Genomic DNA, 21,335 nt, shown 5'->3' on the forward strand with positions numbered 1-21,335 from the left:
CGGCTCTCTTGCCATCTTTTTTACTGGCCATCTTTTTTATTGGCCAAAGCCATGTTAATGGAGATGAAACGGTATGTCATTGTGATTCTGATTTTCATTTCCCTAGTGACTAATAATATTGAGCATCTTTTCATGTCCTTATCGACCATTTATAAATCTTCTTTAGAGAAATGTCTCTTCAGGTAGTTTTGCCCACTTTTAAATTGGATTGTCATTTTATTGATGAGTTGCAAATCCTTAAGATATTCGAGATACTAGACTCTCATCAGATATACAATTTGCAAATGTTTTTCCCATTCTGTGGGTTGTCTTCACTTTTTTGATGATTTCTTTGAAGCAAAAAGTTTTAAGTTTTGAAGAAGTAGTCCAACTTATCTATTTTTTGGTTGTTGTTGCCTGTGCTTTAGTGTCATGTCTAAAAAACTATTGCCTAATCCAAGGTCACCAAGATTTGCACCTATATTTTCATCAAAGAGATTTATAGTTTTAGCTCTTATATTTAGGTCTTTGATCCATTTTCAGTTAATTTTTATACATGGAGGAGGTAGGGGTCCAACTTCTTTTGCATGTGTACATCCAGTTGTTCCAGCACCATTTGTTGAGGACTATTCTTTACTCATTGAATTGTCTTTGCACCTTTACTGAAATTCTGTTTCTTTTAGAACTAAATTCTCAAGGTTGCCCAATAACTGATCACACGCAGTCAGGCATACAACAGCAAAAAAAAAAAAAAAAAAAAAAAAAAAAAAGCAACTGAATATGATTAAGAAGTGTGCATTTGAAAAGCCAAACTGTAACCAGCAGTTACTTTTATTTTATATATAATAAGATTATTCTGCGTAGTACATTGGATATGTTCACTATCTTGATTGTGGTGATGACTTCATGTGTGTATACATATGCCAAACTTATCATATTGTATATTTTAAATATGTGCAGTTTATTGTATGTCAATTATACCTCAATAAAGCTGGTTTTAGAAAGATATAAATTAAGGGCACAAATCATAAATGAAATAACTTTCTTTTCCTAATCATTCTTCAGGATCAGCTTCTCTTGTTGGGGCTAATGATATGTTACCCACTAGTAATTTAGGAAAAATTGTATTTCTACATTTCTCTTAACTGACCTTGTTCCAAAATGCAAGCAAACCACTTAAATTCAGGATTTGTAAGGCTGGGATAAACTCATTACTATGGGATAAGTATTAATGAGGGCTGGAAATATGTTTGATTCTTAAGGAAAAGCATTTTTAAGTTTCCTTCCAATGAGGATTTAGCAAGTGGGTTTTCCTTTTCTATTCAGAATTTAACCCCCGCCCCATTGCACCAGCCTCCATTTTGGCAGAGACTTTGTTCACGTCCATATCCCCATCATCAAGAACCCTGCCAAGCACTAGACAGGCATTCAGTAAATATCTGTCAAATGAATGAATAAAATCACACTTAACCTGTTACCACCTTTTCCTGGGACCACTGTGGCTGAGACAGACAGCATCTCTATTCCTCCCCCTAACTTAACAATTCTGTCTCTAGAGGCAGATACTGTTTTCTGCAAATTTTCTTATTATTCACCTTTTCATGTTTGGAAAAACAAGGTGGTATGGCTTAGGAATCTCACATCCAAGAAGTGAACTAAAATGTTGTATCAAAGATTGTGCATAGGATCCACAAACTAAGAAGCAATCAGATGAGAGCAGTAAGGGAAATCATGTCATATCCTTTGGAACAAACAGTCCACAGATTAAAGTGATCATTATGATGAGTCTGCAGTAACATGGAAAACAATCAGAAAATGAAAAGCACAACCACTGATTATGATTACAAACTAAAATTGTTTACCAATTACTGCTAGAATTTATACCGCGTGAAGGCAGGATGTTTTGCTTGCTCTGTTCACTGGACAGTGCCTGGAATATGGAAGGTGCTTATTAATATTCATTGAATGTATTAGTGAAACTAAATATTATCTATGAAAACATATATATATATATATATATATATATATATATTTTTTTTTTTTTTTTTAAAGATGACCGGTAAGGGGATCTTAACCCTTGACTTGGTGTTGTCAGCACCACGCTCACCCAGTGAGCTAACCGGCCATCCCTATATGGGATCCGAACCCGTGGCCTTGGTGTTATCAGCACCGCACTCTCCCGAGGCCGGCCCTATGAAAACATATTTGAAGGGAATAAACAAACATACACGTGGAAAATTGTGTAGGTGTTTCTTCACTTTCTCTCTCGTTTCCAATTCTTCCTAAAGTTGTAATAAGGCATGCTCAGTGGAAAGGATGGCCAGAGAAACACCTCCCCTGGCTCTGGCTGTTGCTTCTCCTGGCCTGCAACTAAGGAAGCATCTAAACTGGAGTAGGATGTGGCCAGGCTTCACTTCCAAAAGGGTCATTTTTAAGGGGCTCGTGGCTCCAGCCGGGGGCTCCTAGGACACCTTTTAAGCTTTTTACCCAGAGACTAAGAAGGCGACGTCGCCCCACTCCCCGCATCAGAGCCTGCACAAGTTTGGGTCTCCTGAGGAATGGCTCTTCTCTACAGCCCTCAGATCCTCTAAGGTCACTGGTACCTCCTAGGCCCTCTAACGGGGATTGCCCGTTACCCCACATCCGTTCCGACCTCGGCCCCCCTGCGGGGGTAACTCGTTCCCAAGGGGGAGGTCACTCCTTCCCCGCGGGCCCCATCCCCCTGAGTGTGTCACTGGATCCCCTAGCCCTCCTGAGGGATGACTAGTCCCCGAGGGGAAGGTGACGTCCTCCCCGTGGCCCCAGGTCCCGAGGGCCCACGCCGCCTCCTTCCGAGCCCTCCCCCGCGATGACGGCACCGCGGGCCGGCCGGGCCGCCTGGGCGGGGCTCCCGAGTGGGAACGGGAACGAGGCGGCGGCGGGCCCACACAGAGCGGGGCCCGGTGGCGGCAGGCACGGCCATGGCGGGCTGCTGCGCCGTGCTGGCGGCCTTCCTGTTCGAGTACGACACGCCGCGCATCGTGCTCATCCGCAGCCGTAAAGTGGGGCTCATGAACCGCGCTGTGCAGCTGCTCATCCTGGCCTACGTCATCGGGTGAGCGCGGCCGCTCGGGGGCAGCGGCTCGGGGGTCACCGGCGGCAGGGGCCAGCCTCCGGTTCCGGGCCGTGCACCTGCTCACCCTGGCTGGGGTTACCGGGTGAGCCCCGCGGGCGACCTCCGGGAGGCGCCGACCTGAAGCCAGTGATACACACTCCCCGGGCATTTGCCACAGACGGGCTCTGTGCCGGGGCTCCGAGGGTAGGGTGCTGTTTTGATGCTGTGTTTTGAGGGCAAAGCCTGGCTAGACCTTCATCCCCGCGTTTCCTGCTTCTTAACCGTCCGACTTGCTCCGTGGTGCCGCTGCCCAAACATCTCAATCTTCGCACTTCACTTCCCGCTCTCATTATCTGCTGACAAAATTCAGGCTTGAGATTTCCATTTGGTTCCTCTGGACCTCGTGGCTTCCGGTCCTTTCCTTTGAGCACCGAGTGGTAACCTATGATAGTAGAGAAGCCAAACTTCCCAGAAGTATTTCAAGTTCACTTCCTTTGTTTTTGGGGTTTGCCAGGGTTGCCGGGTTGTATAGGCATCTGCCTTAGCCTGGTCGTTCCCCATGCTGTCCTCTTGGGCATATACATAGTGTATGCCCTGCCACCCTCAGGCCCCAATGAATGTTTACTTTTAATTGAATGCACCCGTTACAATTTAATGCAACCCGGGAGAGGAGGTGGAAATTGCCTTGCCATCTGGGCCCACTTTAAAGGTTCAGCCGGGCTGTGAACGGTCTCTACAGCTGCTGGGCTGACCGATGTGTCTACTCTCATTTCCTTTTCTGAAAAGGCCTAGTGTAGTAGTCCCCAACCTGCACATTGGAACCATCTGGGAATCTTTAGAAAATACTGATTGCTGGCTTCCATCTCCAGACCTTGTGATTTAAATGCTATAAAGTATGACCAATCCCCAAGTGATTCTGATGTTCAGCAAAGTTTGGGAACCAGTGATCCCGTGTTTCCCAAACTTACCTGATCATGAAAGACTCATCTGAGGAATTGTTTAAAACTAACAGATCCCCCACCTTGGGGTGGGTTTTGGAATCTGTTAACACTGCCCAAGGGAATTCACATGATCCATCTGGTTTGGCTCCCAACATCCGTCAGCCCAGCAGCAGTAGGTACTGACAGTATTCAAGAAAATGGCTTTCCAGGGCCGGCCCGGTGGCGCACTGCGCTAGTGTGCCGCTTGGGAAGCGCAGCGGCGCTCCCGCCCGAGGGTTCAGATCCCACATACAGACCGGTTCCCGCTCACTGGCTGAGCGAGGCGCAGGGGCAACACCGAGGGTTGCGATCCCGTTGCCGGTCCCGGTCCGGTACAGGGGCGACACTGAGGGTTGCGATCCGTTGCCAGACACGGAAAAAGACAAAAAAAAGAAAAAAAAGAAAATGGCTTTCCAGGTATAGACTCAGCGTCAGAACCAACTGGCCGACACCCAGGTTTGGACTCTTTAAGTCTCAGAGGTTAGGTAGTACCAATACCACCAACTCCTCACCCCACAGTGATTGTAATGTACTCTTCAGTTTTGATCCAGTACTAGCTAGTTAACTAAACTCACATTGTTGGTTGGACCTGAAGCATTTGGGACCAAGAGCTCTCATGCAGCTTTTTACTCTTGGATTTTGTTCTCATGGGAGGATCAGTTCACTTCTAGTCTTAGGGTGCCTGTAAAATTCTGAAAGTATCTATAGCTCTGTTGTACCATATGGTACCCACTAGCCACATGTGGCTATTGAACACTTGAAATGTTCCTACTCCAAATTGAGATGTGCTAACTGAAAAATACACTGGATTTTGAAGACATAGTACCCCCCCCCCAAAAAAAGCACATAAATACATTTTTTATTGATAACATGTTAAAATATTTTGGATATATTGGGTTATGTAAATATATCATTAAAATTAATTTTTCCTGTTTCTTTTTACTTTATAACATGGCTAATAGAAATTTTTAAATTATATATATGGCTCACATTATTTCTTTGGGGCAGCACAGCTCTGTGGGCTTCTTATGGAGTATTTTCTACCTTGATCATGAGGACTTTTAAAGCAGTAAATGCTTCACTTTTATCCATCTTGCTATGATCAAACTGACTCAAGATCTGAATTAAGGGTTTTTTTTTTTTTTCTTTTTAACTTATCTCTTAACTTCCTGATCCAGTTCATCTTGGAGAGATTGTGGTCTCTTCTCCCATAGTAACCTACAGCAACGCTTCTTGAAAAAGAAACTAGGGCCGGCCCGTGGCTCACTCGGTAGAGTGCGGTGCTGATAACACCAAGGCCGCGGGTTCGGATCCTATATAGGGATGGCCGGTTTGCTCACTGGCTGAGCGTGGTGCTGACAACACCAAGCCAAGGGTTGAGATCCCCTTACCGGTCATCTTAAAAAAAAAAAAAGAAAGAAAGAAAAAGAAACTAAACATGCAACTGGGGTTCACTAATTCTGTTATCAGTCACATGATGAGGAAATAGTTAATCACATGATAATAACTGGTATGAAGCCATGTGTATCTGATTTAGCCACTCACTGTACTTGGTGGTAAAATAATAGTGGTCTTCCTGCCCTGTGCTTCTGTGTGTCAGACTGGAATTGAATAGAAGCTTATATTGCGGTTGAGTTCCTAGCAGCCCTGAAGAGGACTTGTCAGGAGAAAAGCTCATCTCTAGGATGGGCAATGAATTTGGGGACTGCTTAGATCAGACCAACCAGTGAATTTCTGAAGTCTCAGTGTCTAGGACTTAAAAGAAGGGGAGACAGAACCTAGCGTTTCTTGATTCTAGAAATAATAACAACAATAATAGTCTCTGATAGATGTTTAACAACAGCTCTGGAGGGTAGGAGTTCTGATTTGTAGTCCTGGCCACCATTTCCATGGTGTCAATACTCCCTCTGTGTCAATTTCAGACTCACAAACATTATTATAAGCACTTATCATACATTAACTCATTTAACCTCACAACAGTCCTGTGGTGTTCTGTTATCATTCCCATCTATAAGATAAAACTGAGGCACAGAGAGGTTAAGCAACTTGGTCAAAGTCATGCCTCATGAGTGGTGGAGACGAAACATTAACTGAGACCCACTCGCTCCAGTCTGTTCTGGTGTCTTAACCACTATGTGCTAATGCCTTCAGATTTTTAATTATTCAGACTGGTAATAATGTCCTTACTTTAGAGGAGAGAAACATACATATGACCTGAATTATTGGGAACAAAAGAAACTATATAAAAAGTTCCTTGAAAGATGTGATTCTCTTTTTTAGAGAGACTAGGGCATAGTGGCAAGAGAAGAGGCTTCTGGCTTGAGTTCAAATTCTGACTGCTACTCACTAACTGAGCAACCTTGGGCAAGTGGCTTAACCTTCTGTATCAGTTTCCTCTTCTAAAATGGAGATAATAATGATATCTGCCACATAAAGTGGTCAGGATTTAATGAGTTAATACATATAAAGAGCTTAAGTCAGTGCCTGGCACCTAAAAACACTGAAGGGGTAACTGTAATTATCATAATTTTTCTAAGCTCTTGGTAATTCCCAGAGGTCATAGAGTATTGAAAGAGCTCAAATATCTAATAATAAAGACAGCATTCACTGAGCATTTCCTTTGTGCTGATCACTGTGCTAAGTGCTTTACCTGCATCATATCAAACTGTGGTTTAGGTGCTACTATCCCCATTTTGCAGAAGTGGAAATGGAGCCCCCAGAAGTTAAGAAGCTTTTGCAAAGTCACGTAATTAGTAAACGTCTCGTACTTTCAGCCTCTGGCTACCAGAAGCTCTTTGGTATCAATTCAAATTCACTCAATCGGAATGGCAGTTTAAGAAGCCTGTTTTATTTTATAGGTGGGTGTTTGTGTGGGAAAAGGGCTACCAGGAAATGGACTCTGTGGTCAGCTCAGTTACTACCAAAGTCAAGGGCGTGGCTATGACCAACACTTCTAAACTTGGATTCCGGGTCTGGGATGTGGCCGATTATGTGATTCCAGCTCAGGTATGTCTTCTAACACTGAAGCCTCTAGATTGCTCCTTTCTCTTTGTTGACTTTGCACACTTGATTAATAACTGGCATGACCAGAGTTCTAACACCACCGATGTGGTGGTAAGACTGACTGTTTTAGTCCAAGAAAGCAGTGCAGCCAGATCTCTTTTTGGCACAGGGTCTAGCAGATTGTATTCGGTCGGCCATGGTTCTTCAGCACTAAAACGTGGCTAGCTTAAACACAGGGAACTTTTCATATGAACATCTCAGTCTGTCTGAAGTCCTGAAAGGTGAGAAAGCGAATGTCTTAAATCCTGGGAAAAGTTCTGGTGGAAATATCACCTTTCCACATTTTGGATGTGCTTTATTGTTATGAACCCACAAGGTAAATTTTTTCAGACAGTGTAAAAACTTTAATAGCAATTAGAGACCAAAACCCAAACAAGAAGGATACAGATGTACCAGCATTAGGATTCCATCGGGAACAAAGGTAAGGGAAGAAGTTATTAGATGTGGCATCCTAGTCTCTGGTCTATTAATCCAACAAGCTCCAAGTTAAACATTGACTCTTTAGCTGTGGTAACAGCTGTGCAGTGCACGGCCAAACCCCAACATACCCTTCCAGATGGCTTATGTGCTAGGGTCCCTAGGGTGGCCAAATACAGATAAGCCGCCAGCTCTTGGCTCAGAGCTCTGTGAGGGAAAGCCAGGACTTCAGAAACTCTCTTCTAGTATGTTCATTTTCATCCCTGCCTTCTCCCCAGAAGGGTCCTGTGGGGTGCCCAGAGAGAAGACAAAGCTAATGTGCCATAAAGGTCAGGGGATTTGCAGCTGGCTAGAGGAAGGTGGTCCTGCTGGCGTGCACCTATCTCAGCAGAGAGACTGCTGCTTCCTGTGAAGGCATGGCCTTGGCCTAGCAAGCTCTGGGAATGTCGGCTTGGTGTGTTCACTGTAACCAAGGAAGGGTATGAGCTCTGCTTCTGCCCCTTGTTGGAAGGGAACTCCTAGCAGCTCTGCCTTCCGTGGCAGGTCTGGGCTGGGGGCGGTGTATGCCATGGAGCTCTCTTCGTGAGCTTGTCTTTGTGTCACCAGGTCTTTGTGTTTCTCTGTAGATGGAACACAACCACCTGTTTGCATCTACTTGGCTCACCTCCAGTCTGAAATTCCCCTAAGTTCGAAATACAAGATAAGAGATAGGAAACAAAAAGTAGACTATACTGAATTGTTCAAGTCTGACTCAGGAGAGTCTTAGGAGCAGCCTTCCAAAAATACCAAATGAAGAGTGTTTATATATTGAACACCTGGGAGCATGGCAGGGTGTCAGGAGAGAGACTCCAGCTCCGGCTACATCCTCATGCCTCCTCCTCTTGTCATTTCCTTGTCTCCCAACATGGTTTGTTCTAGATCTTTCTTTGGAAGATCCAGCTATTCCTACAGCTTCCACCACCTAGTCAGACCTGGGGGTGGGCTCTACACATCCTTTGGTTCTCAAGTTAACCTGATCCCAGAGATGGCTCCCATTGCTGACTGTGTTCTTCCAAGGAGAGTGAAATGCTGAAAGCTTCGGACATCTCCTTTTAAAATTCCGGTGCTCTGGGCCGGCCCGGTGGCGCACTGGATAGTGCACCGCTTGGGAAGCGCGGCGGCGCTCCCGCCCGAGGGTTCGGATCCCACATACAGACCGGTTCCTGCTCACGGAAAAAAGACAAAAGACAAAAAAAAAAAAAAAAAAAAAAAAAAAAAAAAAAAAAAAAAAAAATTCCGGTGCTCTCCTGATCATTCTTGAAATAGCTAAATTAATTAATTAATTAATATAAAACGCCATTGCCCGATGGGGGGGGGGGTGTCCAACTAGAATCTTCTGCGGTCTTTGTCTTTTACTCCTTATATTAGAAGGTCCTTATTAACAATTCTTCAGTTTCATTCCCAGCAGTTCACTTTCCAAAAACTCTAAATCCTTGATTTGGCACCTTCATACCTACAAACAGAAAACAGAACCTTCTCAAAGAGAGAAGTATCAATTGCTGACCCTGATTGAATCTTCTCCAGAATGTTTTATTTTTAATTCTGGCTAGGAAAGAAAACCAGCCAAATTTGAGAACTTTGAGACCTAGTGTTTTTATATCTCTGAGATAATCCAGTTGGTAGAGGATCTTTTGAGCAATTGTTGGCTCTTTTTCCTCAAGTCAAGCTGTATTGAGCAACCATTTCAGATTGTAGACTCTGTTTTAATTGAGGTAAAATTCATGTAACAGAGAAATTTACCATTTTAAAATGAAAATCTCAGTGGCATTTAGTGCATTCACAGTGTTGTGCAACCATTGCCTCAATTTAGTTCCAGAACATTTCCATCACCCTGAAGAGAAACCCCCTACCCATTAGCAGTCACTCCCATGTCCCCTTCCCTCCTCCCTGGCAGTCACTAACTGCTTTCTGTCTCTATGAGTTTGCCTGTTCTGTAAATTTCATATCAAAGGAATCATACAATATGCAGCCTTTTGTATCTGGCTTCTTTCATTTAGCATAATGTTTTTCGAGGCTTATCCATGTTGTAGCATGTGTCAGTGCTGCATTCCTTTTTATGGCTGAATGATATTCTGTTGTATGGATAGATCACATTTGATTTATCCATTCATCTGTCCACAGACGTTTGGGCTGTTCACACCTTTTGGCTATTGTGAAAAGTACTGCTATGAACATTCATGTATAGGTATTTGTTTGAGACCCTGTTTTCAATTAGGTTACAAGCTCTCAGGAGAGCATGGGAGACCGTCAGATCAGTTTCTTGAGCTGTCCTCTCAAGTAAGCATCTGACTTTCTTTATGTCCTTGTTCAACTCCTCTGAGGGTGACACAACAGTGCTCTCTCCCCTCTGCCTGCTCTGCAGGAGGAAAACTCCCTTTTCATCATGACCAACATGATCATCACCATGAACCAGACGCAGGGCATCTGTCCTGAGGTAGGTGGCTCCTCGGGAAAGAGCCTCAGGCCTCACAACCCCCTCTCCACTGCTGTCTGACTGTGTGTGGGGCCGGGCCACGTGGAACTTGATTTCATTCATTCTTCTATTTCCAGATTCCAGATCAGACCACTGTGTGTGAATTCAATGCCAACTGCTCTGCTGGCTCCTCAGGCACCCACAGCAACGGTACGAGGATAAGGTTGTGACCCCACAGCAGATACTTGGCCTGGGGAGGGCAGCCCCCAATGAGATCGCCTCCCCTATGGAGCTTCTCAGATAGAGAAATCTCAGGGGTAAAGAAATTCCCAATTCCTTGGGCCGGCCCGGTGGCGCACTGCTACAGTGTGCCGCTTGGGAAGCGCGGCGGCGCTCCCGCCGAGGGTTCGGATCCCACATACAGACCGGCCGCTCACTGGCTGAGCGAGGTGCGGGAGCAACGCCGAGGGTTGCGATCCCGTGGTTGGTCCCGGTCCGGTACGGGCGCGACACTGAGGGTTGCAATCCGTTGCCGGTCACGAAAAAAGACAAAAAAAAAAAAAGAAATTCCCAATTCCTCAATGCTTTCACATGAACTTGGGTGAGCCTAGTGTCAAGATTGTGGCCCAGGGACCCTCTCTCTACATTCACCTCATTGTGTGAGCCCCAGAAGCCATCCCAGATCTTGCTTAGTTCTGTGGCTTAGAGTCACCCTGGCCATGAGTCAGCAAAGCAGAGATGTGGCCAGCACTCAGGTGACTGTCTCCCTCCAGTTCCAATTTCTGGACACTGTCTGAATCCCAGAATTGGAATAGCTCAAGATTGGCTGCATAGGATGTGTGGTGGGGGTCTCACTGTCCACCCCACAAAGATAGAAAACAGGAGACCTGTGGGCCTGAGTCCCCCCTGCCCCTGTAGGAGTTGCAACTGGCAGATGTGTACCGTTCAACGGGTCTGTGAAGACATGCGAGGTGGCAGCCTGGTGCCCAGTGGAAGACGATACACATTTGTCAAAGTGAGTTCTGCCTGAGGGAAGGAAGTGCCCTAACTCTGGTGCTGGGGCTTGAGGGGAGGCGACAGCAGAGTTAAGCCTGTGGGGCGGGGGGGGGGGGCTTTCTGTGTGTGCTTGGTGTCAGTGTGGATTCAGGCTGCCCTGGGATGGCAGTTCTCAACCACCAGGCAGCAATCAGTAGCAGTGAGGTGAACCACAAGTGTTTGTTACTCATGATAAGGGTGCAGATGACTTCCTTGTATGTTATGACTATGTCAGTTACAAATAACTGACAGGAAACAGTTCTCAGTGCCATAAGCACGTGTATACAAATACACATACATTCACACACATTGCACAGGGCAGTTTATTGTTCAGCTAACCAAAAAGCCAGCCTGGCTAGATGTGGGGCTCAAAGGACAACATCAGTCTCCCTTTCTGGCTCTGCATCCCTCCATGTCAGCTTCATCTGCAGGACCCATGGCATAGTACTGGCAGGCAGCTCTGGGCTCACACCCCTCAAAGCCAAGTTGCCATATCTAGTTGTCCATAGAGATTCTAGACCTGTACATCTTCACTTCATCAGCCACATCCCTCAACCCATCACTGTGGCTGGGGGATGGGTCTTGTTCATCAGTTTGGGCCTGGGTCTCATGCCCACCTCTGGAGCTAGGGCTAGAGTCAACCCAACCCAATGACAGAGGCTGAGAGTGGGGGAGGTGTGACTTCCAAAGAAAATCTGGGGTTCTGTTACCAGAAAAGAGGGGAATAGATGCTGGTCAGGAAAATAAATGTCTGCTAAATTGTTTTGTAAACTAGAACAGGTTCAAGGTTGCCCTAGAATAATAACATTCTTCCCAGTTTGTTGCTTTGCCTCCCACGGATTTGTCACTCCTTTTCCCCTGGGTGATGGAGCCGCCAAAGATCACTCAAAGCCCATCTCTTCTGAGCAGTGAGAAGCCCCGGAAAGGGGTTAATCTCCCATAACCCTCAAGATAGTGGCATTCCTTCCATTTGGGAAATTAACCACAAATTGGGGTTCTCTTCCTGCATTTATTCTCCAGACCAGGAAGTTACAGGAAGAGAACATAGGTGGGGTGTTTTCTAAGTACAGTTTAACAAGTTTAACAATAGACATTCCATAATGCAATTTTCAAGAAGTTAAGTTGATCCACCACCAAAAGCTTGATCTTAGCAAACATTCTCTTCTTACAGCAATTTCCCAGTATCTTTACATATCAATCAGTAACCTGTCTGTCTTTGAGCCAGCAACCGTGCTGTGTTACAATTCTTTATCTTACAACAGAGACTATATAGCCTGGGGAAAATTTCCTGTCCTTTGCAAGGTCAATATTTGAAACTGCAAGGCTTTGGAAAACCAGGCCCTGTGAAGTACATTTGCTTTATGCATACTCTACACCAGATATAATTTGCTGCACTTTGAGTGGGTGGAGTTCATTGACATGCTCTGAGAGATGCTTGCAATGAGGGCCTTCCTTACCCAGACTGAAGCCTTGTGTTTGAGACAGAAGAAAAGGTTGAGAATTGCTGATTTAGAGATTGCTGAGGACAACAGCTCAGGCTGTGGAAGGAAATACTAAAAGGAAGTCTAGCATTTTAGAGCCGCAGAAGATCTTACAGAACTGTGCTCTGGCACAGAACAGGAGCCACTGGCCACATGTGGTTTTTGAGCACTTGAAATGTAGCTGGGTCCGAAATGGGATGTGCTGTTGGTGTGAGATACATTCCAGATTCTGAAAAATTATGATGAAAGAACATGTATAATAGCTCATTAATATTTTATATTGGTTGCATGTTTAAGTAATAATATTTTAGAAACATTGGGCTATTTTATAAAAATTAATTTCATTTGTTCTTGGGAGGCACCAGGATTCACTTACTGTGTTTACCCAGATGAAGGATCAACAAATCCCAAACTCAGGGGCAATCTGAATTCACTGAGTTTACAGGATGAGAAATACTAATCTTGTGCCTATTTGTTTAAGATAGGCTGATTTAGACAGGGATTTTTGCATGGAAGAGCAGCACATTCTGTTCCTGTCCTATGGAACCAAATTATGGTTTATGTGATAAAGTAATGTGTTAATTTGAGAATTCACAGCTACATTAATACCTGAAATCAATGGGGGTTTTTTTTTTTTTTTTTTTTTGGTGGCTGGCCAGTATGGATCCAAACCCTCGACCTTGGTGTTATAGTGCCTCGCTCTAACCAACTGAGCTAACTGGGCATTTTATCACTGTAAGCTGACATATATCAAAGCCCAATAATCAGAAGTTTGCTTGTTTTGTAAGACAAGTTTGCCTGAAACATCTGTCTTTACAATAGAGATGTTCTTGCCAGTAGGACTGAAATGCCCAAAGTGCTTTAGGTGTGATACCATGCATTCATTTTTTTCTCCACAATATCAGTTTGAGCTCAGCCAGCTTTTGCCTCTGACTCCCGTTTCTGTTCTGTAATTTACCATTATCTATTCTGCCTGACAGATTCTTTAGGTAGGTTGATAAGCAAGATATGTTGAAGGTCACATGACTAGAAGTAATTCTATTCTCATAAAGGTGACTTCACCCACTCACTGTGTTTCACTAATCTCAGAAGTAAATTCTGAGAGCTAATTTCCTTTATTTCCAAATTTGGGGAGGAAACCACACTCAAAACCCTGAATATTGGGCCGGCCCCATGGGTCACTCGGGAGAATGCGGCACTGGGAGTGCCGAGGCCACAGGTTCGGATCCTATATAAGGGTGGCCGGTGCGCTCACTGGTGGAGCGTGGTGCAGACCACACTGTGCCGAGGGTTGTGATCTCTTTACTGGTCAAAAACAAAAAACAAAAACCCCTGAATATTGACACTTCTGTTTAGTAGTTTATTTAATTTGATTTGTGTACTGTTTAAGTAATAATCAAAACATTCTTATAAGTAATGAGTACATTCATTCTTATTTTTAAGGTGTGTTTGTTTTTCAGGCAGCTTCACTTGGTTAGAAAAACTTCACGTGTACTCATTTGCTGTAACAGTGATTGGGTTTCATTTTCTCAATGTACTCAAAACCTCTAGGACAGTTGAGTTGGATGTTTGCTGATAGAAAATCCAAAACAGGACTATGTATATATGCCATGAGTTAGTCATTGAATTTACCTTCTCAGTATCTATACAAGGAATTACTAAAAAAATGTATTTATTGACAACATAAAAAAAAAAATTCACTTGTTTCTTTTTACTTTTTAATGTGGTTATTAGGAAACTTGTTAGTTTATTTTTATTAGACATCACTGTTATAATCCAGTGCAAAATGATTTTTATGTGCACACTATACATGAAATAACATTTAGCCATATGATGAGAAAGACATTCCCATTTCCATTCTTATTCAGCTCCTTTAAATGAAGAAGGAAATCCTGGTTTGGGGTATTTTTAATATCTTTTTATTGCTTGCTGGTTTCCATTTCTCACAAAGAACAAGACCCAGATTCAGCATCTTGGGAAGACAGTAATATTAACTACAACTTTCAGTAACATTGTTTCAATTTCGTTATATTTATTTAAACAGTGACCTCTGACTAGTGGCAAATGACATTTTTTTATGGTCATGATGGAAAACTTCATTGCAAAATGAATGTCAGTAAAAGTGAGTTGATCTTAAAGGTGGAAACAACCCAAATGTCCATCGATGGATGAATGCATAAACAAATTGTGGTATGTCCATACAGTAGAATATTATTCAGTCTTCATAAAAAGGAACGAAGTGCTGATACATCCTACAATATGGATAAACTTTGAAAACATTAAACTAGGTGAAAGAAGCCAGACACAAATGCCACATATTATATGATTCCGTTCATATGAAATGTCCAGAATAGGCAAATGCATAGAGAAAGAAAGTAAGATTGGTGGTTCCCAAGGGCTGGGGACCACCCTGGGGAGGGGAGAATAGGCAGTAACTGCTTAACGGGTACTCAGTTTCCTTTGGGGATGATGAAAATGTTTGGGAACTAGATAGAAGTTGTGGTTGTACAACATTGCTACTATACTAAATGCCACGGAATTGTTAGCTTTAAAAAGGTTAATTTTACGTTTTGTGAATTTCACCTTAATTTTTTAAAAAGTTAAGGTGGTCTTAAAGAAAAATCGAGGTATAGGAAATGACAAAGTGACAGAAGTTTGAAAATCACTGTTATTAATCTATCCCTCTTGATGAGGGAATGGGGACTTTGAAGCCCTGAGACAAGTGCCAGTCAAGGCCTTTACTTGGCAGCAGGGGTGACAGGCTCAGCTCCCCTCATCATGTGGCCCTGCCATTGGCCTTGCTCCTGTCTCAGAGTTGGGAAGACTACTGATGTTGTTTATAACTTCAAAGATTCCACCTGGATCAGGGGAGGCCTCCTCCGCAGAAGGGTCAGCCTACAGTGCCAGATTCTCCAGTAGAAATCCACCAAAAAAATGGGGTCCCCTTGGTGACAGATTCAACTCATATTGTGAGCCAGGAGCTGACGTGGCACTTCTGAGAAGAGGTGGGTGTGCCAGCATGAAGGAGCTTTTTGTGTACTTGTGGCAGATCAGGATCCAGCCTGTGGGTGAATTTACCTTTGGTTTAACTTGTAAAACCAGATCTGTCATTCCCGAGAGTGCCTGAGCAAGGCAAGCACTGAGAGCCAGCAGCTGGCGGCAGAGTGATTTCCAGCGAGGCCCAGAGACAGTGCCCTCTGCCCTGTTAGTAATCCTCAGGTTTTTCAATTCCCATTGCCTTGGGCCTGCCCTTCCATGAGAAGAAGAACCCAGAAGGCTCAGTTTAGTTCCTTTTCCTGATCAATCTAGTATTTATGCAGAAGAGAGTAGAAAATGCTAGTGATGTTTCACTTGCTTTTTGACCAAATGACATTGTAAGACAAGTGTATATAGGATGTTTTAAATATTACATATTTGTACTTTTACTAACAATACATTATATATTTTTTTCAGACCTGCTTTATTGAAGGCTGCAGAAAACTTCACTCTTTTGGTTAAGAACAACATCTGGTATCCCAAATTTAATTTCAGCAAGTAAGTAGTGGCCAGGTGTGTGAGTTCACCAGTGTCTTGGAGAAACTTCTGGCTGTTCTGTGAGGTTTTTCTTGCTCTAATTTTCTGCTTCCTCCTGACTTTAGGAGGAATATCCTTCCAAACATCACCTCTGCCTATCTCAAATCGTGCATTTATGACGCTAAAACAGATCCCTTCTGCCCCATATTCCGTCTTGGCAAAATAGTGGAGAACGCAGGCCATAGCTTCCAGGACATGGCCATCGAGGTAGGTGCAGTCCCTGGCTTTTCTAACACCATCCTGGACACCTCTCACACAGAGCAGTCTCTGACAAAGCTTCTTAACCCACAGGGAGGTATCATGGGCATCCAGGTGAACTGGGACTGCAACCTGGACAGGGCTGCCTCCCTCTGCCTGCCCAAGTATTCTTTCCGCCGCCTTGACACTCGGGACCTGGACCATAATGTGTCTCCTGGCTACAATTTCAGGTGGGCGTGAGCTTGGGCCCCAATCCAGGTGGCTCGATTACTCCGCAGTGGGAGTGTTCATGCTCACCAAAAACCAGCACTGAGGCAGCACCCCAAGAGCAGGCTGCCCATCCCCCGCCCGAGGTAGGAAGGCCACTCCAGGGAGAGTCCTCCGAGCAGGGTCTGCTTCTGTGGCATCCCGGCCCGAGAGAGTCCACCCTGCCCTTTCCTACCGCAGGAAACATGTCACAATTTGCTGAGCAGCTGAGAGAGGCGGCAAGTTCTGCTTTCCAAGGCTGTCCTTAGCCAAGACCTCTGCTCACTGTTCTGAGGAGTGGATGATCTTGTGATCCTCCAGTCCAAAGGCCTCTGGGGCCTGGCCCAGGAATTGGTTTCTCAAAGGTTGAGCCTACCCTGGAATCTCCAGAGTGCAGGGGATGTCGGTTTTAGGCTCAAGAAAGACCTTCACAGTATTTCCCTGATGAAAATGCTGGCATATCAATTTCTTGGGGCTGCTGTAACAAATGACTGCAAACTGGGCGACTTGAACAACAGGAATTTATTCTCTCACAGTTCTGGAGGCCAGAAGTCTAAAAATAAAGGTGTCTGTAGGGTCATGCTCCCTCTGAAGGCTCTAGGGGAGGATCCTTCCTTGCATCTTCCAGCTCCTGATAGCTCCTGGCATTCCTTGCCTTATAGACGCTTCACTCCAACCTCCACCTCTGTTGTCACATGGCCTTTGTCCCCTGTCTGTTGCTATGTGCCTTCTCCTCTTCTTATAAGGACACCAGTCATATTAGACTTAGGGCCCGTGCTAATCTAGTCTGACCCCATCTTAACTAGTTACATCTGCAAAGACCCTATTTCCAAATAAGGTCACATCCAGTTTCCAGATGGATGTGAATTTTGCGGGGTAGACACTATTCAACCCAGTACAGCTGGTAATCTGAGAGAGGGCCAGGGGCAAGGGTCATATTTCCCACTTCCTTGAGGCAGCAAAATCTGTAGCTACACACACCTTCCCATGCCCTGTGTTGCTTTTCACACAAGTAGCCTCCCTGAAAAATAGGCCGCCCGAGTCAGTCAGCGGCTCTTTCTTTTGCCCTTGCCTCCCTCTAGTGGCGACTTGGGGAATCGAATGTGCATGGGATCCTAAGGAATTTCTGTAACTGCAGGGTCTGCTTACTGATAGGAGGGCAGATGTGTGAATTTTTTCCTAGTGATTAGATTTGGGTTGTTCCACTTCTCATCTCACACAGTTCTTGTAGAGACCACTGTGGAAACCTCATGCTTGGGTCGGAAGCCAGGCGCCGCCCAAGTTTCACAGAACTGGACCATGACACGGAAATTGTGGACCAGATGGGTCACGGGCTTGGGGTTTAGGCACTGGCTCCTGGCGGATCCTACAGGACACAGGGCAGCACACGGTATCATGTCTCCTGGGTTCTCTCCCCACCATCCCCTGCTGTTTATTTTTTTAATGGATTTATTGAGATACAATTCAAATGCCATACTATTCACCCACTTAAAATGTATAATTCAGTTGTTTTTGGTATATTCAAAGATATGTGCAATCATAACCACAGTTGATTTTAGAACATTTTCATCACCTCAAAAAGAAACCTTGTAGGGCCGAGCCCATGGCGCACTCGGGAGAGTGTGGGCTGGGAGCGCAGTAGCGCTCCCGCCGCGGGTTCGGATCCTATATAGGGGTGACCAGTGCGCTCACAGCGCTCACTGGCTGAGCACGGTGCGGCCGGGCTCAAAAAGGACAAAATAAAAAATTTTAAAAATTAAAAAAAAAAAAAGAAACCTTGTAGCCTTTAGCTATCTCCCCTCTAGTAATAGTCCCCTAGCCCCTGACAAACACCAATCTGCTTTGTCTCTGGATTTACCTATTCTGGACTTTCCTATGGATGGAATCATCCAATATGTGGTTTTTGGTGTCTTTTTTCACTTAACATCATGTTTTCCAGGTTCATCCACATTGTAGCATCTATCAATACTTCATCTCTTTTTATGGCCAAATAATATTCCATTGTGTGGATAGAACACATTTGGTTTATCTATTCATCTGTTGACAGATCAATGATTCTTTAAAAAAAAAAAAAAAAGGTCCGGGGCTGACACTTTGTCTCGTGGCTGGCTCAGCCCCCACCTGCAATGCAGTCTTGGAGACTGCGCTGGCTGGCCTCATTCTCACTGTCCCCTTGAGAGAGGCAGGTGGCTCAGCTATATCAGGAAGGATGTTCAGAGCAAGAGATTCGGGCTTGCAGGAATCTTGCAGGAGGGGATGGTGGTGACAGGAGGTCTTTTTGTCCCCCTCCACCCCTGGGGGCCTTTTTTTGCAGCCCACATTAGCCATTAGCCAGGACAGGCCCTGAGGTGCTCCAGTGCATCCGCTCAGCAGGCAGCATGTATTGGTAGCCTGTACCAACTCAGCAGGGGACTAATATCCCTCACGCAGGACCCAAGATCCAGCCACTTGCTCTGGCCTGTGCTGTTTGCCTCTAATATGTCCTGCTGTTCCCAGGTTTGCCAAGTACTACAATGACCTCACTGGCAACGAGCAGCGCACACTCATCAAGGCATATGGCATCCGCTTTGACATCATCGTGTTTGGAAAGGTAGCCTTGTGCTGTGGCTGTAGGGATTAGGGCCTCTCCCTGCCCTTTCTCTGCTCTCCCCTACCCCCATCAAGCTTTCTTCTTCTTCTCCTGTCATTCACAGGCTGGGAAGTTTGACATCATCCCTACCATGATCAACATTGGCTCTGGCTTGGCGCTCTTGGGGGTGGTGAGTGGTTTAGACCTTTCCCTTTGCCCCCAGGGCCGGGCCTTCCTCTGCAATCATCAGCACAGTGAGGTGATGCCTTGGTTGGCACCCAGGTCCTTTCTCTGGACCCTGGATTTGTTCTTGACTGCACCCTCTGGGCTTCTTTCCCTTGACCCCCATCTGCCTTCTACCCTCCCTTCTCCAGGACCATATCCCTCAGGACCTAGCCTCCTCTCGACAGGTGGAGGTGCCTTTTCTTTCCAGTGAGATTCCAGGCTTGGTGGGAAGGGGCCCATTGGAATAACAGGCTAAAAGCATCCTGGCTTATTCTTTCTTTCCCTCTGCTAAATTCAGGCCACAGTGCTGTGTGACATCATAGTCCTCTACTGCATGAAGAAAAAATACTACTATCGTGAGAAGAAATATAAATATGTGGAAGATTATGAGCAGGTAGGCTGTCCTCCCAGCAGGCAGAAGGTCCAAGCACCTCATCTGTCTCTCGTCTCAGCAGACAGAACCCCTGGCCCGTCTGGGGAGGCGCTTCTAGAGGCTGCCACTGTCAGCGCATCATCAACCCAGGCAGCCACGGGCCACTCTCAGCATCTGCCCCACCTCTACACTGCCTGTACCAGCAGTTACTTACTCTCCTTCAAACAGACTCCCTCTTTAAAACCTGGCCTTGCTTTAGTGACATCTCAAGTTATAGGTATTATGACAAAAGCTCTGTCCCCACCCAACGTAAATTCGCCTTGCATAACAGGAAGGGTTGGGTACCATGCTTGAAACCCCTGCACTAGACCAACTGGAGTCTTGTCTGTTGTGAAGGACTGTCCAAAAGTCCGCGGGGAAAGCGCCTGGCTCCTGCCCGCCCCAATGGTCTGGGCTTGCTTGGGGCCCAGCATGCTGGGTATACATCTACTTATCACTCTTTGCAGGGTCTTGGTGGTGAGATGGACCAGTGATGCCTACCCCACACCTGAGGAGGAGGAGGAATGGCTGTAATATCACCCCAGAGAAAGTTCCAGAGTCCAATCTAGTCTCCACCCCACAAGTACTCAGGGTTGCCAGCAGCTCCTGTGTTTTGTCTGTAGGGCTTGTTTGCCTACTCGGCACAGTAGGTTACTGGTCTATTCTTGGATGGGTCACCTCTGCTGTTGCTGGGACCCCCAATGTGGGGTTGCTGGGGTGAGTGTTGGGCAGTGATGTCGCTGTGGTCTACAGAGCTGGGGCCATCTACACGGCCTCTGGGGCTGGCTTTTCTCAGAACCTCCTGTCTCTAGCCCTTTTCAGTACAGGGCCAGTCCTCTGAGGCAGAGTAACTCTGATCAAGAACTTTATAAAGAAGGGAAGGCCACCTGGTTGGCGGTCACTAGACTTTTAGCACGCCTAGGCTGCTATTCCTCTTCCTCCCAGATAGGGACTTTGTCCTTGCCGTCACCAGGCAGAGTTAGCATTTCTCCTTTGAGAAGAGCTATGTTGAGATGATTGAGAACCAAACATTAAAACAATGTTTCTTAATTCTTGTCTGTGTCATCTCATAACACATGCTAGAACTTTTCATCCTACCCTTTTACCTTAACCAGTAAATCCATTTGTTGTCCAGCCCACTGTGCTCAGAAAAGTTCCCTGAAATAGTGTTTCTGGAGTTTAATTTTTTTCCTACATTAGCCTTCTCTTAAAAGCCTAAGAATTTTGAGGGGCTGGCCGGTTAGCTCACTTGGTTAGAGCGTGTGCTAATAACACCAAGGTCAAAGTCAAAGGTTCAGATCCCTGTACCAGCCAGCTGCCAAAAAAAAAAAGTAATGGGGTAACAAGTGACTGTTATAACTGCAGAAATTAATCTGTAAAATCAGGTAAAACACAGAAACAAAAGCCTAGGAATTTTGACCTTCGTTAGGTTGTGTTCCTATAAAGTTTACATGACGTTATTTCTCTAGTGACATCTTACCTGTGCTTACATTTTTACATAAAATCACAGTGCTATGCTATAGGTAACACAATTTTAGGTAACATGGAAGTGGCTTATCCTCACCCCTCCCCATCTGCTTCCCAAAAATCTCCAACCAAAAGCAGCAGCAC

General features: G+C 45.2%; 1 protein-coding gene across 4 annotated transcripts; it reads left to right on the top strand.

Moving 5' to 3' along the window:
- The first annotated feature begins 2,921 nt into the window (after window positions 1-2,921).
- P2RX4 (purinergic receptor P2X, ligand-gated ion channel, 4) lies at window positions 2,922-20,774 on the top strand. 4 transcript variants are annotated; one of them, XM_008570457.1, is made up of 12 exons: window positions 2,922-3,073; window positions 6,912-7,059; window positions 9,935-10,006; window positions 10,123-10,195; window positions 10,904-11,000; window positions 15,955-16,035; window positions 16,140-16,281; window positions 16,366-16,502; window positions 19,015-19,108; window positions 19,212-19,277; window positions 19,611-19,706; window positions 20,192-20,774. In XM_008570457.1, the coding sequence occupies exons 1-12, from the start codon at window positions 2,940-2,942 to the stop codon at window positions 20,216-20,218; spliced, it is 1,167 nt and encodes a 388-aa protein (XP_008568679.1). In that variant the 5' UTR covers window positions 2,922-2,939; the 3' UTR covers window positions 20,219-20,774. The 4 variants fall into 4 exon arrangements, with proteins under 4 accessions (XP_008568679.1, XP_008568676.1, XP_008568677.1 ...); XM_008570454.1 differs by lacking the exon at window positions 20,192-20,774 and having other exon boundaries at window positions 2,930-3,073; window positions 19,611-20,172; XM_008570455.1 differs by lacking the exons at window positions 6,912-7,059; window positions 20,192-20,774 and having other exon boundaries at window positions 3,041-3,073; window positions 19,611-20,172.
- The last annotated feature ends 561 nt before the right edge of the window (window positions 20,775-21,335 follow it).

The sequence above is a fragment of the Galeopterus variegatus genome, unplaced genomic scaffold (genome assembly GCF_000696425.1).
Source record: "Galeopterus variegatus unplaced genomic scaffold, G_variegatus-3.0.2 Scaffold604, whole genome shotgun sequence".
Taxonomy (NCBI): Eukaryota; Metazoa; Chordata; class Mammalia; order Dermoptera; family Cynocephalidae; genus Galeopterus; species Galeopterus variegatus.

Coding starts and splice junctions, on each gene's coding strand:
- P2RX4 (XM_008570454.1), top strand. CDS start 2,940: ATGGCGGGCTGCTGCGCCGTGCTGGCGGCCTTCCTGTTCGAGTACGAC. Junction 16,282..16,365: donor TCCAGGACATGGCCATCGAG/GTAGGTGCAGTC, acceptor CTTAACCCACAG/GGAGGTATCATGGGCATCCA. Junction 19,109..19,211: donor ACATCATCGTGTTTGGAAAG/GTAGCCTTGTGC, acceptor TGTCATTCACAG/GCTGGGAAGTTTGACATCAT.